Source organism: Aedes aegypti, chromosome 3 (assembly GCF_002204515.2).
Source record: "Aedes aegypti strain LVP_AGWG chromosome 3, AaegL5.0 Primary Assembly, whole genome shotgun sequence".
In the NCBI taxonomy this organism is placed as follows: domain Eukaryota; kingdom Metazoa; phylum Arthropoda; class Insecta; order Diptera; family Culicidae; genus Aedes; species Aedes aegypti.
Genome location: NC_035109.1, coordinates 291,172,589 through 291,191,570, shown reverse-complemented (window position 1 = coordinate 291,191,570; position 18,982 = coordinate 291,172,589). Strand labels below are relative to the sequence as shown.

The window sequence follows — 18,982 nt, the reverse complement described above, 5'->3', positions numbered from 1 at the left end:
CATTCAAAATTGAAAAGAATTCTAAAAGTGTTAGTTTTGATGCTTCTCAAATATTATCCAAAATAACGTATATTTCAGCACTATGAAGCAAGTTTGCCACCCATATGGGGCAAGACGACCACCGATTAAATATAAAGTTTTGGAAACTATGCACCTGCACAGAAAAGTAATCACCTATCTCGATGCGTGGGAAATTTCTCGCAAGAAATGGCCAAGAAGATCATTTTTCTTTGATCGCAGTATGCAGTTGCGAAGAAATGTCATTTCAAATGGAACTCATTGTCAATAATTTGTGAACCATATTTGTCAATTAAATTTTTACTTTTATTGCGCGAAGCAGCAATTTATTTATTAAGTGATAAAATAGACCATTTTCATTATTCACACACGATTCTCCATCAAGATGAATAGGTTTTCGAAAGCATTTTTCTTTCTACTAATTTATTGTTCCTGATTTAATCGCGATTTTAGCCTGGTTTACTGCTGACAAGTTATTTCTCGGCATATCTTGATGCATGGGAAATTCCTTCAAGGAACCGCACAAGAAAACGCTTTTTTCTGATCGCAGTATGCAGTTAAAAAAAAAATAAGTTCAAGGCCGGTTTGCTATTGACAAGAAAAGGAATCGCCTATCTCGATGCGTGGAAAATTTCTCCCAAGAAATGGTCAAGAAAATCACTTTTTTCTGATCGCAGTACACAGTTGAGAAGAAATGTCACTGCAAAGGGGGCTCTCTGTAGGAAATTTCTTGACCCTTTCAGTTAAGGAATTTCTTTACTTTTCTTGAGCGAAACAGCATACTTAGCTTCAAACGGGAATCGCTGTAGAAAATTTCTGCAAGGCATCAGCGAGAATTTTCTTGAGCGATTCCTTTGCAGCAGCAAATCAGTCTTTATCCAGCCTTTTAAGGCTGGTTTGCTACTGACAAGCAGGGCTGGCATCTCCTCAGTGAAAACAGAAAAACACAAAGAGCGCGCACTTTGTGTTGATCATGAATTGGAGTGCAGTGCGACAGCTACACTTTCTCACTGGTTCTTACCTCTTTGACGCCTCTTTGTGTTTCTGCTCTCGCTGCAATGCATCCTTCGACACAAAGTGTTGATGGAAAATGATGAACACACACTCTTTGTTTGGCTCATTGAGTACCTACCGAATGCTTCTATAGGAGCTTCTCTTGGAATACATGGGAGAATTGTTGGAAAGGGACCGACGAGTAGGTAACGGAAATCGATGTCCGATGTCATTTTGGAATCCAAGATGGCGACTTCCGGTTTACAGAAATCCCTTCAAACCCCTGCAATATGGGTATTTTTGGAACGGGGCCGACGAGTAGATGCCGGAAATCGATGTCCGTTGTCGTTTTGGAATCCAAGATTTCCGTCATCTACTCGTCGGCACCGTTCCAAAAATACCCATATTGCAGGGGCTTGAAGCGCTTTTCACAAACCGGAAGTCGCCATCTTGGATTCCAAAATGGCGTCAGACATCGATTTCCGTCATCTACTCGTCGGCCCCGTTCCAAAAATACCCATATTGCATGGGTTCAAAGTGATTTTCACAAACCGGAAGTCGACATCTTAGATTCCAAAATGACGTCGGACATCGATTTCCGTCATGTATTCATCGGCCCCGTTCCAAAAATACCCATATTGCATGGATTTGAAACGCTTTTCACAAACCGGAAGTCGCCATCTTGAATTCCAAAACAACTACGGACATCGATATCCGACATCTATTCGTTGGTCTCGTTTTAAAAATACCCATGTTATAAGGTAAAAAGAGCCAAATTGTGTACACTTTGAGCATGTTTTGCCAACACACTCCGTCAGCATTACTCTTTGCGTAATCGCTTACACTCTCTTTCCTACTGCGTGCCCTCATTGTGTTCGTGTTGTTACACTTTGCGCTTGTCTGTCTCCTCTTTGTGCAGTGGTTGAATTCTGCTCTTTGCGCGCCTTGTGCGAGTTGATGCCAGCCCTGCTGACAAGAAAAGGAATCGCCTATCTCGATGCGTGGAGAATTTCTTCCAAGAAATGGTCAAGAAAATCTCATTTTTCTGATCGCAGTACGTAGTTGAGAAAAAATGTCACTTCAAAGGGGGCTCTCTGTAGGAAATATCTTGACCCATTCAGTCAAGGAATTTCTTTACTTTTCTTGAGCGAAACAGCATACTTAGCTTTACGCTATAAAATGACAGGGGGTGATTCGATTTTGACATTTATTTGCTACTGATTTTATGGACCTATGCACGGGTTCACTATTTGACGTTTGAGCGGTGCCGTGTTATTTACGTGGCCATGGAAACGAGTGAATTCGGCACCGCTCAAACGTCAAATTAGTGAACTCGTGCATTGGTTCATAGTTTGGTCTAAGTAGGCTGTAATTTGAGATTGTTGATTTGACTGTCAATAATTTTCACTCGTGTTTCCACAGCATTTGTTTTGCAGCTAAGTTTTATTCGAATTTAAATTCTTGAAAATTCACCATTTATTAACAACTATTATTGTACAGTTTTAGGCATCATCAAAACTCTTGAAGCTTGTAGAAAGATCAAATATGGCAGAGCCAAAGGCACAATATGCTACCAATAGCGAACTCCACTAAACAACAGTGTTGTTTCATCGTTATCATATTTGCCATCTCGACTTTTTTGCTACCACGGACAGCTGTCTTGATAAAACTTAAAAAATCGCATACAAACCACAAGTCTTGCGAATTAAATTGTAAGAAAAAATCTAGAGAAATTCGTAAATACACAATTCAGGTGGACAAAACTGGTCTATCTCAATTTACACCTATATTATAAGCAGCGACACACATTGGTTATTCTTATATTACGTCTCTTTTACCACGTCAAGTTCGATGATTTCCGGGCATGGGCCTTTCCATATGCTTTTCCTTTTGCATTTCCATTTGCGTTGCACAGAAATGTGATTGTTCAAATGTTGAGTACATAGGAAATACGCAAACGATGGGAAACGATAGGTTTATACTTTCATTTCTACAAGTTGTTATCAAAAAACCTCTTATGGTACGGAACCAAGCAGTAAATATCTCAGTAATAGCATTTTAATAGGCATCAGACTGTTGAATTGTATTCAGAAATCTATCACTCAGAGTAAGTTCACCTCCTTCTGCTATTTTATTTGTCCAGAACTATGTTTGTAGTTCTCATATTAGCAAATTATTCGAATAAAATATTCCCGATTGGGGCTTACCGAGGAAATGTTCAGGTTAGGATGTAGAAAGATGAGGAAAGGTGTTATAAATTGCATTGCTAACAGGACCGCCTATTATTGCGAAATCGCATATAAAAGTGCGAGATTACATCGGATCTGTCATCGGATCCGGAGTCATAATACGTCGATTGGATCCGGGGTCATTATATGCCTCAGTGAACGAACCAACTTAACATTTTGAGCGCATTAGTTCGAAAAAAAGCTGTCAGGAGTCATCACGGCCGCGTTTATTAATTAATTTCAGTAAACACGATTAAGCACTCTTTCACAAGCACAATTACAACCACAACCTTTGTGGATGAGTTTTCACCAAACCTGAAAGAAAAGAACCATTAGTATTGCTGTGTGCGTTTAAAATGCAAATATCAAATGCGGGAACACCAAACGCGGTAAGATTGTCTGACAAGAAATGCTATGGCAAAGACAGATTTTTCATGCTAGGTTGGCGGTGATTTGTATAATCGTTGCTAGCTGTCCTTTGATTGTTTTGTGTTACCGCATTTGGAGGACATTTAGTCAAGATTTGCATCTAGAATGCAAACGGCAATATACAATAAGAAAATAGAAAATATTTTTTTTTTTTCAATTGTCTCCAAACCCTAATAACAACTTAAGACAACAACATAAGAGTTTATTTGACAACATAACAATAATCAAAAACCGCAAAGCTTACTGCGACCCAGCTATAAAAATTATAGTGTACGCAAGGGATGTCAGAAGGGGGTGATTCAAAGTTTATAGCAAGCTAGCGTAAAAAGCTGGATTTCAACCAGCGAACATCCAACCATCGAGTCATTCCATGTAGCGGAGCCCCAACGAGAATCCTCACTGTATATTGTTATTCATTCTCTTTTTATACGATTTGGCAGATTACTCATTTCAAGAAAAAAAGTATTTATTAAATTAATTAAATGTATTCATAGAGTATATATGGTTTTTAAAGATAATTTTGATTTGTACCGACACATAAGTTCCATATATTGAAGAATGAACTCTGGTTATGCCTCTCACACATAAAAACCATGTTCAAACACAAATTGCAAAAATCTATGTGTGAAACACATATTAAGAATATGAGGAATTTTGTCAGTGTAGTATTGTCTGTTTCATGGCCAACAAAACGCGCCGCCGACTTTCAAACAGACCGACAAAATCGTCGTGCGAAATTGACAATAATTTCCATGTAAACTTCAAATGGCGTGTATACAGTCCAATTTATTCCAAATCATTTCAAACTTTGGAAGATTTTTTTTCAACATTTACTACAGTCAACTCTCCATAACTCGATATTGAAGGGACCATCGAGTTAGGAAGGTATCGAGTAACGGAACACAAAACCAGTGAAACTGCGATCCAATGGACCATCGAATTAGCCATGAAAAGCAACTTTTACTATGGTTCTCTAACTCGATATCGAGATACGGAATATCGAGTAAAGCTAAGTATGCTGTTTCGCTCAAGAAAAGTAAAGAAATTCCTTGACTGAATGGGTCAAGAAATTTCCTACAGAGAGTCCCCTTTGATGGTTGGTATCCACTTCGTAAGTACTGTGCAAAAATTTAGGACAAGTAATGGTCAAGAAATACTTCAGCTGTTCAAATTACTTGAGCTGTATCCAGTTGACAAGTAGAGCTGATTTCGTAACATTGGTAACGCCTGCTGTACAAATCAAACGGAGCTGTCACTATTCCGTACGGAAAAATGTGCCGCTCAATTATTCCGCAAGTAAAAGTGACACTTCGCTCATTCTGGATTAGCTGTCAAAATTACTTTGGTAATTAGCAACAAATTGAACTTGACCGCTCTACTTAGGATGTGGATACTAGGCTTGAAGTGACATTTCTTCTCAACTACGTACTGCGATCAGAAAAATGAGATTTTCTTGACCATTTGGGCTCATTCACAAATTTCATAACGCTGAAGGGGGTGGGTGGGTGTCCTCTTGATGTTACGGCTCATACAAAATTTTTAGAATGTTCATACAAAAAGCGTTACGAGGGGGTGGGTGGGTGTCACAAATTGCCATTTTCGGCGTTATGAAATATGTGAATGAACCCTTTCTTGGAAGAAATTCTCCACGCATCGAGATTCCTTTTCTTGTCAGTAGCAAACCAGCCTTAAGGGAGAGTTAACTATAGTTTTCGATCGATTCATATGATTTTAACCTACTTTGTACGAAAATTAATGCTTTTCCCATACTGCAGCGCTTATTCAAACATTGTCCAAATGCAAGAACTAGTCGTAAGGTTGTGCATATCTGATGAGTTCCTAGCACAGTTACACGATTACCCTCGGGAACCAGTTAACCCTTGCCATGGTGACGCATAGTACGATGAGAAGTTGAAAATCTATAATTTGAATAGACCGAATAGACAACCAAAGGCAATCATACCTATCATACCGTTGCATATCGAATTCTTGTTGATGCTACAGTGCTGCTAGATATCAGCGTGGGCAAATTGCTCAATGGCGCTACCCACCAACTCCGTAAATTGACGTTCAACGGAAAGCTATCCAGAATTTTGATCAATCAGTATGGCACACTCTGGTAGGCAATTCTAGGAAGTACATAGTATCAAGCGGAATAAATATAAATTATTCATGAAAAACGAGAGTTTGATTGACATTTGACGAAAATTTCTAGGCCTTCTACATGGTTCGAATATATATATACATTCGTTTAGCATCAAATCTAAGCAGGCTAGAAATTTCATTCGCAGTATCTTAAAACGATACTCAATGTCTGAATTTGAATTATTTTTCATTTTATGGAGAATATCTCATGGCACAACGTATCTCACAACTAAACGGCTTAACCTCATCGCGCGAAGAGAGTCAAAAACCGGTCTCCTGGCCTGTGCAAATGATGCAATCCAAGTCAGCTTATGAACCAGTCTACCGTAGGTGTACGAGGAATGTGCGGCGATTATTCTTAACTGGATTCAATAGCGTACGACCGCGCGCCGTAGACATATTTGCTCGGCTCAATCATCAGCGGGGGGTTCCATCGTTTCTTGATCGATGTTTGCATGCGCTAACCAAAGGTCAGCCAAAACCTTTTCGAATTTAATCTCTACCACATGCCAACAGTTCTTCATCAGTTGATAATAAAATCAAATTGAAAAAAGATGATGCGGCGCTACAGCGAAGAAGATTGATACCAGAGATTGTTGTGCAGTAACCTGTTTTGCTGGAAATGTCTTTCGCTACTCTCGCCACAAGCTCCCGTTCATCTCAACCTTGCGTGTAGAAGACCTTGAACATGAACTTTATATGACACACCTCTTTCTCCCTATCACCTTGTTCCGCATGTCGTTGCATGCAGGTTTTATAGGTTTTATATGCTTCATGATGATTAATCTCTACTGATCATCAAAGAGGCCTTGGGAAAACATGAAAGACAGCATGGCTTACTGCGAGTGATTCTTAAATCAAACTTGAATCAAATGAAAATCCAATCCAAACCCAATCCAAACCAATCCAAACCCAATCCAAACCCAATCCAAATCCAATCCAATCCAATCCAAATCCAATCCAAATCCAATCCAAATCCAATCCAAATCCAATCCAAATCCAATCCAAATCCAATCCAAATCCAATCCAAATCCAATCCAAATCCAATCCAAATCCAATCCAAATCCAATCCAAATCCAATCCAAATCCAATCCAAATCCAATCCAAATCCAATCCAAATCCAATCCAAATCCAATCCAAATCCAATCCAAATCCAATCCAAATCCAATCCAAATCCAATCCAAATCCAATCCAAATCCAATCCAAATCCAATCCAAATCCAATCCAATCCAATCCAAATCCAATCCAAATCCAATCCAAATCCAATCCAAATCCAATCCAAATCCAATCCAAATCCAATCCAAATCCAATCCAAATCCAATCCAAATCCAATCCAAATCCAATCCAAATCCAATCCAAATCCAATCTGTTTGGGAGTAAGGCAGGCAAAAACATACAAAAATTATAAAAATTCATCCGATCCCATATCACCCCAAGATCTCCCAAAAGGGGTAGTAAATTTCTCTTTCCCGAAGATAGCCGAGATTGTAGATTGCAGTATATTTTGAATGCGAACACTTCTCAGTGCGTAGTAAGGCCCGACGGAGTCCAGATGGACTAGCACAACTATGTGTTTTACGTGTTGTAACTGTTTGTAATTAGTATTTAATAATGTAAATAAATGTGTAGTATAATGTGTATAATAAAGTGGCCTGTTATTGTAAAACTGTGAATTTATGGATAATAAATGAAGAGAACAAACTGTCTGTGGAAAATAGTATGGAAGAAGTTCGACTACAATCGTCACCAAACTACCGAATAAGGCAATGATGGATGGATATCTACCAGTCCGTTTGGCAACTCATTTTAATTCGTGTTGGGCCCTGGAAAATGTTCACTACCGAAGGCCTAGGGTCCAACACAATCTAAATCCAATCAAAATCCAATCCAAACCCAATCCAAATCCAATCCAAATCCAATCCAAATCCAATCCAAATCCAATCCAAATCCAATCCAAATCCAATCCAAATCCAATCCAAATCCAATCCAAATCCAATCCAAATCCAATCCAAATCCAATCCAAATCCAATCCAAATCCAATCCAAATCCAATCCAAATCCAATCCAAATCCAATCCAAATCCAATCCAAATCCAATCCAAATCCAATCCAAATCCAATCCAAATCCAATCCAAATCCAATCCAAATCCAATCCAAATCCAATCCAAATCCAATCCAAATCCAATCCAAATCCAATCCAAATCCAATCCAAATCCAATCCAAATCCAATCCAATCCAATCCAATCCAAATCCAATCCAAATCCAATCCAAATCCAATCCAAATCCAATCCAAATCCAATCCAAATCCAATCCAAATCCAATCCAAATCCAATCCAAATCCAATCCAAATCCAATCCAAATCCAATCCAAATCCAATCCAAATCCAATCCAAATCCAATCCAAATCCAATCCAAATCCAATCCAAATCCAATCCAAATCCAATCCAAATCCAATCCAAATCCAATCCAAATCCAATCCAATCCAATCCAATCCAAATCCAATCCAAATCCAATCCAAATCCAATCCAAATCCAATCCAAATCCAATCCAAATCCAATCCAAATCCAATCCAAATCCAATCCAAATCCATCCAATCCAATCCAATCCATCCAAATCCAATCCAAATCCAATCCAAATCCAATCCAAATCCAATCCAAATCCAATCCAAATCCAATCCAAATCCAATCCAAATCCAATCCAAATCCAATCCAAATCCAATCCAAATCCAATCCAAATCCAATCCAAATCCAATCCAAATCCAATCCAAATCCAATCAAATCCAATCCAAATCCAATCCAAATCCAATCCAAATCCAATCCAAATCCAATCAAATCCAATCCAAATCCAATCCAAATCCAATCCAAATCCAATCCAAATCCAATCCAAATCCAATCCAAATCCAATCCAAATCCAATCCAAATCCAATCCAAATCCAATCCAAATCCAATCCAAATCCAATCCAAATCCAATCCAATCCAAATCCAATCCAAATCCAATCCAAATCCAATCCAAATCCAATCCAATCCAATCCAAATCCAATCCAAATCCAATCCAAATCCTATCCAAATCCAATCCAAATCCAATCCAAATCCAATCCAAATCGAAAATCGAAAAGCATGAGCCATTGGTAACCGAGTGTGTATCACCTTGCAAATAAATGGCCCAGGAGGATCTTCTCTTCATTATACCATTGTTGAATAACGAGTAAATCCATTCATTTGCTCGGTAACAACGAGCTACTCATTCGGTTAGCAATGGCTTTTAGGGCGAGGTCACAGGTTATGCGAGATATCATAAATTTAAAATCACAAAATTGAAATCCACATCAAAATCGCTAAATCCTATTGGAATCCAAATCCAATCGTCCGGGTGGAACCTTTCACAACCCTATTAAAAAACCATCACTACAAAATCCGCCACATGGGCATCTCCCTGACATCTTTTGTTGTTTTGCCTCACTTTGACAGCTGCCCGTCGTTTTTTGTTGGAAGAAAAAAAAAGTGCAAACAAATCAGTGTTCGCTCCGTAATTTTCCGCCCTTTTTATCCAATTTTCACGATCAAATCGTGATGGAAACCAGTGAAAATGCTGCTCCAGTTGTCGAAGCAGTTCAGCAACGTGCGGAAATGCCGGAAGCGGCCGCAGCGGATGTGGAAATGAGCAATATTACAGACGCTTCCACAATAGTGCAACAGCAACAACAACAAGAGCAGCAGCAGCTGCAGCTCAAAAGTGCGGAAAGTGTTCCGGTGGCAGCTCCGGTTTCCGGAGAAATTCCCATAGTGGCGGTGGAACCAAAAGAGAAGGTCCCTCTGCTGGCCAACCCGCCCTCGCTGTTGAGAGGTATCGCCCCGGGATTTATTAGAGGTGTGGCTCCCGCAGTTGGGAAAGTTCCGGTCAGTTTTCCGGGAGGAGGTGTTTCTCAGCCTCCTCCATTGCTGGCCACCCCACAGATTCAGGCACAGGAGCTGTGGGTGGAGACCAAAACGGCGGAGGGAAAATCGTACTACTACCATGCGTTAACGCGGGAAACAACTTGGACTCGTCCGGATGGACCAAACATAAAAGTGATGACCCAGGCGGAAGTCGAAGCTATGAACAAACCGCAACCAAAGCCGCTCTTGGAACTCAAGCTGGATCATCCCGGTATGCCCGGCTTTCCCGGGGCATCAATTACACCCACCTCCGCCATTCAGGCCGCCGTCACAACGGCCTCGGTCCATCGCTTTTCCGGACCTCCCCCAGCATTTATGGGAGGAATGCCACCCTTCGGGATGCCTCCTCCTTCGTTCTCCAACTTCCCTCCGTGGAATCAAGCTGCGGCCGCTGCTGCAGGTGCTCCGGGACAGTGGCCACCGGCAGGGGCTTCTCCTCTTATGGATCCTGCCAAGGCCATTGCCGAAATCAAGACCAGTGAAGTGGATCCGGGAGTGGCGGCCAAAGCGGCCGAGTGGACGGAACATAAGGCACCGGATGGACGAGCGTACTACTATAATGCGTCCAAGGGGGAGAGCGTTTGGGAGAAACCGCAGGCGATCAAGGATTTGGAAAGTAAGTAAAGATGGGGTTTGGGCGAACGTATATATTTCATGTTCAATTTTTCGAATTGTGATAGCTTAACACTATTAACTTTAACTTTAGGGGTTTCTGTTATATTTGAAGACACTTTCTAATTGGCTTCATAGTCCATTGTAATACGACGTATTCCACCTGGAACTGCTCGAGAAACTTGTCAGATAACCGTCAAGAAGCTTCTTTAAAACTTAGTAAAGCCGCTGCTACTGGAATATGTTAAAATCTCAAAATAAATCAAGCAGAATTCCTGTTTATTCTGTGAAGGTTGCGCTAATGATTTGAGTGCAATAAGTGAAGAATTTTAAATTTCACAAACCAAACCAAAAACTCCCTAGGATTTTTTTTCGAAGATCACGGTATAAATCCACCAAGGAAAACCGAAAATATGCCAGGAATATTCTATGCATATCCCAAGTAAACATCTAAGCTTAAATTTTTAATAGACACAATTTTTAATGAATGCCTTTAGAGCATTCAAAGCTGCTTGACTGTCGGAGAAAATACAGATTTTGTACAGTCAATGATGGCTTGTATTTCAGCTTGGGACACAGTTGGAGCGAATACCTTGCTGATACCAGGGCCGAAAACTCCAGCTCCGGTATTGTCGCTCATCTTTGACCCGTCGGTATAAAATACAATAGAACCTGGACGTACACTTGGCCCACCAGAATCCCAAATAAAGCGGCTTCGTTTAACCACTTTAAGGGAACATCATAGTTGGTCTTCGTTGTCATCCAATCTTCTATTATTTTCATATCTGAATTTAAATTGAATTCCTTGATGATCTTCATGTGACCAATCAAATCACCATCTAGAATTTTATTATAACGAATAAATTGCAAGGCATTTTTTGCAGCTTGCAGTTTAATGAATTGATGCAAAGGCAGTATATTAAGAAGGGCATCCAAGGCAACCGATGGTGTACTTTTCATTGCCCCTGTCATTGATATAAAAGCAAGTCATTGCAACTTAGCTAGCTTCTTCTGAGCGGTTACCTCATTTGTCTTGGGCCACCATACCAGTGAAGCATAACTAATTTTTGGTCGGACTATTGCTGAATCAATCCAGTTTACCATATTAAGTCGCAGTCCCCAAGTTTTTCCTAGGGCTTTATTGCAGACCCATAGGGCATTAGTACCCTTACCAGGGTGTCCATTCATCCGGGAAATCCGGGAAAAGCGGGAAAAACCCGGGAATTACAAACGGCCAGGAAAAATACGGGAAATACCCTGGAAACTGTAGAACACACCGGGAAAAAGCGCTAGATAATTTCGACAAGAGATGCACAACTGAGTTTACAGATAGATAGTTGAACGTTTCTAGTTTATTTCAAGAAGGGATACTTAGCAAATGTATTTTCACAATTATTATCGATTACTTGTAAAATGTTTTTTCTGGCTAGAGATATTATTAAGAACATTAAAAGTTGTTTTTAGTAAATATCATTGAGATCCTTGAAAACTGTTTAAGTATTGATGGATTGTTGGTAGGATCTTAATGAGATGCTTTATTAATTTCTATTATGATTATTTTCATGTCATTTGGAAGAGCGTTTTGGTGATTTTTTCTTGAAATTTTGGGAAAATTCCTAACGGTTGGTAAAATGCTGAGCTTGCATTTTTGGGAAACATGTTCAATTAAATTTTGGACACATTCATTAGGATTTGTTTTTTGGTGGATTCCCGGATAAACTGATTCGGATTTTGAAGAAGCTTTATTTGGGATTTTTTGCTTGAACCCGTGATATATGGTCCCTGTCGAGGTTTTGAATTATTATTATTAACACAACGAATTATTCCTGCCATTCGCAGCGTATTGCTAGTGATATGGAGAGTTTTTTGATGGATGAATAAATGGCAAGCTCCTTTGGGCATTCTTAGGCAGACTTTTGCTTTTTCTCGACGACATTCTTGGAAAAATCTTTGATGGATCCCTGGGAAGAAACTTATTTGATTTTGGTGAGATTTCGTTTCTGCCGTAAAGATTTGTACTTGTATTCAACGAGAATCACACCCGAAGATAGATTAGCTTAGCTATTAGAAACATTGTTGTTTGAGATCTGAATTAAGATAGGTATAATTCAAAAATTTCTCCGAATTTCTGATGAATTGTAGTGAGTACAAGGTATCCTCCTTATTTCGGCACTTTCCCTTGAAAATAAATATTTATATAATATATTTTCAGTATTTACTAGAAGGTAGGTTCGGTGAATTCTAAAATTAAATGCGATTTTTTGACAAAAAAAAAATAATTGATATATTTAAAAAATCAAAAATCTGATCTAAGGGAAACTTTAGCAAACTTGAAGTTCTAACAATCCATGATAGTTTGGGTAGTAAAGCATCTCTAGTGTTGGGCTTTTAGATGCTCCAAACACAAGATTTTAAAAATTTCTTATTTTTTTCATAGATATTAAGTTTTTAAAAGTTGGTAATTTTGTTTGACAAAACGAAAAAGGCCCCTTTTTGATTAGTTTTTTGTTAGATTATTTTGTTATGGCTGTATCGGTTATGTGACTCAGAAGTAAAGGAAGTCTGTAGAAGATTTTTGCTAATGATCAAATTAATAGGCGTCTCTAGGAAAGATTGAAATTTTATTAGGTGGAGAAAATTGAGCAAGTCATCGGGGAACCAGTAAGCCTCTAAGCCTACCCATCTATTAATTTCATCATTTGCAAAAGTCTTCTACAGACTCCCTTTACCTTCGAGTCGCATGGTCTGTATTGTCTGGTTCCGTAATCCGGGGTAATATGGATCAGTTTTTTGAATATTTATTGAAATTTTAAGTTAAAAATGCAAATGTGACACGTTTTATATTTTTAAAACAAGTACCGGCACTTATTGCTCGTGACTCTATACCTTGTTTTCTGAAAGTTTTGCGTATGTTTAAAAACAATGTTTTATGTGATTTTTTTATATTGATCATCCAAGCAAACAATGATCGGTATTATTCAAAAGGTAATTACTTCCCAAAACATAGTTCCTGAAGCCGAATATGAAAGCCAAACTCTTACAAGTAATTTAGTTTTTAAGTTATTTAGAAATAAAAAGCACCTTAACTCGCTGAGTACGCATAAATGTAGGCAATTTCCTAAGGAAATTCTACGTTCTTCATGGTAATTTGTCAATTTTGCCGAATTGAAAATGTTTATGAAAATTTTTCGGCGATGCCATTTTTAATAAACAGCACATTTTACTTGCTTCTATAATTTGCAGAAGTAATATGGGACATGAATTTTTATTAGTTTTTTCATACTAATGGAAATCATTGTTTCGAAAAGTTGAAAAATTTACCCATGAACGAAACTCAATTTTAACAAAAACCTTATTTTTGATTAGCTCATGAATATAAGAAAGAGAGGTACCATTCATGCAATGAAAATATTGTATGGATAATTGTTAATTTGATCTTTTTACTAGGAGTGACATTTCGATCAATGTTACCTCGCTGATCAATGTTACCCAGTTTTACAGCACCTAAAATTTGACATACAAAAGCAAGTAGCTTATTTTTTTTTTAATCCCTCTAAAATTAAGTGATTGGATTCAAATAATCCTCTACACTATTTAATTCACTATCTATGGAACTGCAATGGTGTTTCCGATAGTTCAATATTTGACAATTTTTTTTTATTATTTTTTTTTAAGGCATTTCATGCCCGTGGCAACTACTGTGCCGAAATCAGTTTATCTGTATCTTCCTTACCGATACAGTTCTATTTTTAACTAATCTATATTTACATCTGCTTTCACTCTCTTCTGCTCTTTTGCTCTCACACCGAGCAGGTAGGAGAGTGCTCTGCTGTTGGTCCAATCGATTTCCATAAGCCATAGTCCATTGCTCTTGCGGAGGTTCGTTTTGCCGTGTTCCTGAGTCGTTTGAGGCTAGCTGCCTGCGAAGTGGGTCAGTTTGTCTCAGTCACCATCTGACACTGACGGAGGATGGATGTGCTCCCCTAAGCACGGTCCTCCGTGCGGCGTCTTCTGGTGGCTGGACGGGTTATTTTTTGGAGGGGCTGGGAATTGAATCCATGACCTTCCGCTTATGAAGCGAAAGCGTAACCTCAAGGCTACGGACCCCCCCTATATTTGACAATTTATAGGATAAAAATTAAATGATGTTCTGATGTTATCAAGCAAAATAGAGTTTTTGTTGCGACGAAATATTTCGGACTCCTTATAGCAGAAACTCGCAGTAATGTTGCAGTGTATTTAGCTTAAAGCTACAAATATAATTTAATACCTTATAATCTAATTTTCAATTCAATGGCATTTTAACTTACAATTTAGTCTCCTTTTCCTCAATCGCAACAGAGCGTATTGTTTATGTAAATTCAACAGATAGAAAATCACCTTATCAATTTATAATCTATTTACGTTCGACACAATATTATTCGGTCCACATACACATCTACACAACTCTTGCTGGTTCATTGGATTTGATATTTGCCTATTACGGAACCGTTTGACTTGATCGAATTGGGCAACAACAGGGATGGTTGATACCAGGACTGTTGCGGTAACAGTTTTTGATCGGTGAAAAAAAACCATGGTTTTAAAACGAATATTTTGAAAGTCAAATCAAATTTCAAAACTTTCCATTGAAAAATGGCTAAAAATATGAAGGCACTGTACCATGATTTCACCCGGTTTTTAAACTTTTAGACATCCGAGAAAAATCCGGGAATTGGAAAACTGATTTTGAATGGACACCCTTGGAGGACCTTGCTCAGAAGTGAGTTCCAGTTCAATTTCTTATCCAAAGTAACCTCAAGGTGTTTAACTTCGTCCGAAAATTGAATTTGAACTCCATTTTGTAATATTCCGTGTGTTAAATTTATGTATGTTACAACTGATTTTCGACAAGAGTGTATTCCGTCAATTCTCGATTTTGTTCGTTTATAGATTATCGTGTTTCCGTTTCGATTTTCTGTTTTAGTGTGTTTTATTTTGAAAAACCACCTTTGTATATTTTCTTGACACACTTCCTGTATCATTGTGAGTTTGCTAACCGACACGTTCAGACGCGAAAAATAAAACGTCGAAAGTTCAACCGCGTGTTTTATTTGGACGCCATCTCGACAATTTAAAGAAGGCTGTGTAAGCTTTACATTTTTCCTTCTGGTAAATGGCACGATAATAGTTTTTGAAAGGTTTACGTTTAACCCCTCTTCTCTACACCATTGGAGAGTAGTATTTAACGCAGTTTACAACCGATCGGAAATCGTGTTATCAAACTTTCCACGAATCAAAATGGCCACATCATCGGCATATCCAATTACCTCAAAACCTTGATCTTTTAGATTTCTAAGGAGTTCGTCTACTACAAGAGACCACAGTAAGGGCGATAACACTCCTTCTTGAGGACATCCCTTCGTAGATCTTATAGATATTTGCGCACCTCCTAGATCAGCAGAAATTGTGCGATCCTTGAGCATAGTCATAACCCATTCGATAACACTTTTATCCAAGCCCCTTGCTTCCATGGCTGAACTCATAGAGCTATAGGATGCATTATCGAATGCTCCTTCAATATCGAGAAAAGCAACCACGGCTAATTCTTTGGCTTCAAGAGATTTCTCGATTTTATTTACCAGCGACTGCAGCGCCCGTAACGGTAGATTTACCTGGTTGATACGCTAATTGGTATTTACAAAGAGGCATTTCTATTAAATTTGTTGGCTTGACGAAGTCATCAATTATTTTTTCCATTGTCTTTAAAAGAACAGAGAAAAGGCTTATAGTTCTAAAGGCTTTGGGAGTTGTTTTATCCTTTCTTCCAGCTTTTGGAATGAAAACAACTCGAACCTTTTGCCACGCTTTTGGGATATATGAAAGCGCAACACTTGCTTTGAATATTACGATTAAGAGCGGACAAAGCGTTTCGTTTCCTTGTTGCAGTAAGCCTGGGAAAATGTCATCTTTCCCGGTTTCAGTGTTTCAGAAGAGTCAACAGTAAAACTGCTGTCTTCTTTTTTAAGACTATCTAGACCATTTGAATGGTCTTTTTTAAGCGAACAAGACTGGATAATCTGACAACAGTTCGCGTTGAAAACCAATCAAATTGCTTGCTCGCTGATGGTGCCCAATGGGATAAATTTTCAACGCAGAGCGCTGTTTGGTTCTCATAAGTCTTGTGCTCTTGAAAATTTGAGGTGTGGCTTCGTTCTATAATCACCTTAAATGAAAACGATAGAGATCCCTATTGGTTTTCTTTGGGTTCCTATAGCTTTCTGTTATTTCTGATCCAGCTTTAAAATCGAACCGGATTTGTTTATGATCTGACAATGATTCTTCATCAGAAACATGCCAGTTCATAATCTTCTACGATAGCAGGTCGCTACAGATCGTGAGATCAAGAACCTCTTGTCGGATGGAGTTTACAAAAGTAGGAGAATCCCCACTATTCACGGTGTCTTTGTGAAGCAACTTTATTACAAAAAAAAAAAGTAAGTCTGAAATTTCAAACTAAAAACAATCAGACTTTGCTCATTAATTTGCGACCAAAATAAAAAAAAAATCGGTCGGGGGTACGGAACATTTTTATTTAAATTTGTGTAAAGCATTTATGGATATGTGTTGTTGTACCGACGCACATTGCGTTGAATGTATGGAGATACGGGACAAACTGCAAGATCAAACCATTTGATTAGTGGGAAGTCCTCTATGCCCGGACACTTTTTGTTTTTTGGTAATATTTCAAAATGATTAGTTCTACCGTTAATTTTTGTACAGTATAAAAAAATCACATTATTTTAAGTAAAAACTCACATGAGAACAAAAATAAACCTTTACAATTATTTTTTATGATGGATTACATTATGTACCAAAAATGGTGTGCACTAAAATGTGTCCTCTATGCTCGGACACTGATTTTCACCATCAAAGTTTACACCAAACCCACAGAAAGACCAAGGGGTACTTCGTATGTCAGCACATACCTTGTGGGTTGAATCTTTACATGATGTACAGCGTATGAAGCATATTAGCGAGATCAAAGGTCAGTTCCATAAACTCCTTCTTGATCAGCGCCATAGATCGATTCGTCATATGTCGCCGTCTATGTTGCATAAGCGGTTGCTCGTATTCAGATGAAAATGTCTTCGGAAATTCAACGCGTTTATAGTTCTTCACAATTTCTTTGTCAGCTCGAAGTGTGCTCTTAGGTACAGTCAACTCTCCCTTACTCTACCTCCGTATCTCAATATCTAGTTAGAGAACCATAGTAAAATTTGGTGTGCATGGCTACCTCGATGGTCCCTTGAATCGCATATTTGCACTGGTTTAGTATTCTGTAACACGATATTTCCCTAACTCGATGGTCCCTTCACTATAAAGTTATGGAGAGATGACTGTACATCATATCTTGTGGCTGCTTCTCGTGGGCTTATTTGCCTTAAAAGCATCATGTTTACTGCACTTTATTAGGCCTCCAAGGACCGAAAGTTTTGTTGTTTATGCTTCATTTTTGTTGCTGTTAGTTTTTTGTACCCTCCATTTATGAAAAATTCGTATTATAAATTAGATCCCAGTTATTTTTTTGTATGGTATTCAGTTGGAGCTGCCTGACAGCTTAACTTGTCAAGACTGAACCCTACCAGGACCAATACTCAGAAGGACTAGGCTATGGTGCCTACATGAACACTGTTTTTTTGTATTAGTATTGTGACGTGATAGTTTTTGAAAAATACCTATATTCCCTTGCTTTTGAGAAAAGGAAGCATTGTAAAAATCAGCAGCTCCATCAGAATTTGTGTTCGGACACAGAGTGGTTACTAATTTTTGAAGCAGCGCGTTTTAGAGAATCAGCTCAAACTAAAAAGAGATTTTATTATTATCGAACTTTCGACTGTCGAATGCAATATGGATCATCTTACATATTTAGTTTCCAAACCCTGACTCTAAGAAAAGTGGTAGGCAACGTACGAATGAATGGTCTATACAATCTAAATAAATCGAAATTTAGCAATTAGAATCATTCAACGGCTAAATTGTGGAGGCTTACATGTGTTTTATATTGGAGTTCAACAATTCTATGGTGGTATCCGCAAGTACTTCGGGTTTAATGGCACAATTGAGGGGAGATAACCTATATTGGCAAACTACATATAAAAAACAGGGCATTCTAACAACTATTTCACGAATTCAAGATTATTGAGTTACCTATCAAGCTTGAAGATATTTCACCAGTTCAACGACCTATATGTACCAAATTATAATCGATAAATTCACAAAATCAATCATATTGCACATAGGATCAAGACCACGTTATACACCATTCGATGGCTATAACGAAATCAATTGCCTTTCAATCGGACTGTCAGTCTCATCAGCGATGACAACGTATGTAGATTAGGTAGTAAGTACGCCGACCGTTGGTAGTGGTGGTAACAGTTCCCCGGCCCGTAAACCCTGTCCAGAACCTAGTTTTGGATTAGATTTACCAGAAGATGGAATTTCAATAACCGCCAATTTGGTTACAGGTCGACGATACACTCCGTGAGCGGTACGAACTGATGCCTGTCGGATGCGATTGTCCTTGCCAAGATATACAGATTCTACTTGGCCTCGAATCCACCCGTTCCTGTTGGGTCCATC

General features: G+C 38.6%; 1 protein-coding gene across 1 annotated transcript in view; it reads left to right on the top strand.

Moving 5' to 3' along the window:
• The first annotated feature begins 9,279 nt into the window (after positions 1 to 9,279).
• The window catches only part of LOC5575272 (transcription elongation regulator 1), a 34,484-nt gene continuing 24,781 nt past the window's right edge, over positions 9,280 to 18,982 (top strand). The window contains exon 1 of the mRNA XM_021854859.1: positions 9,280 to 10,361. Coding sequence (XP_021710551.1) covers positions 9,380 to 10,361 — 982 coding nt within the window. The 5' untranslated portion in view covers positions 9,280 to 9,379. The remainder of the gene's footprint in view (positions 10,362 to 18,982) is intronic.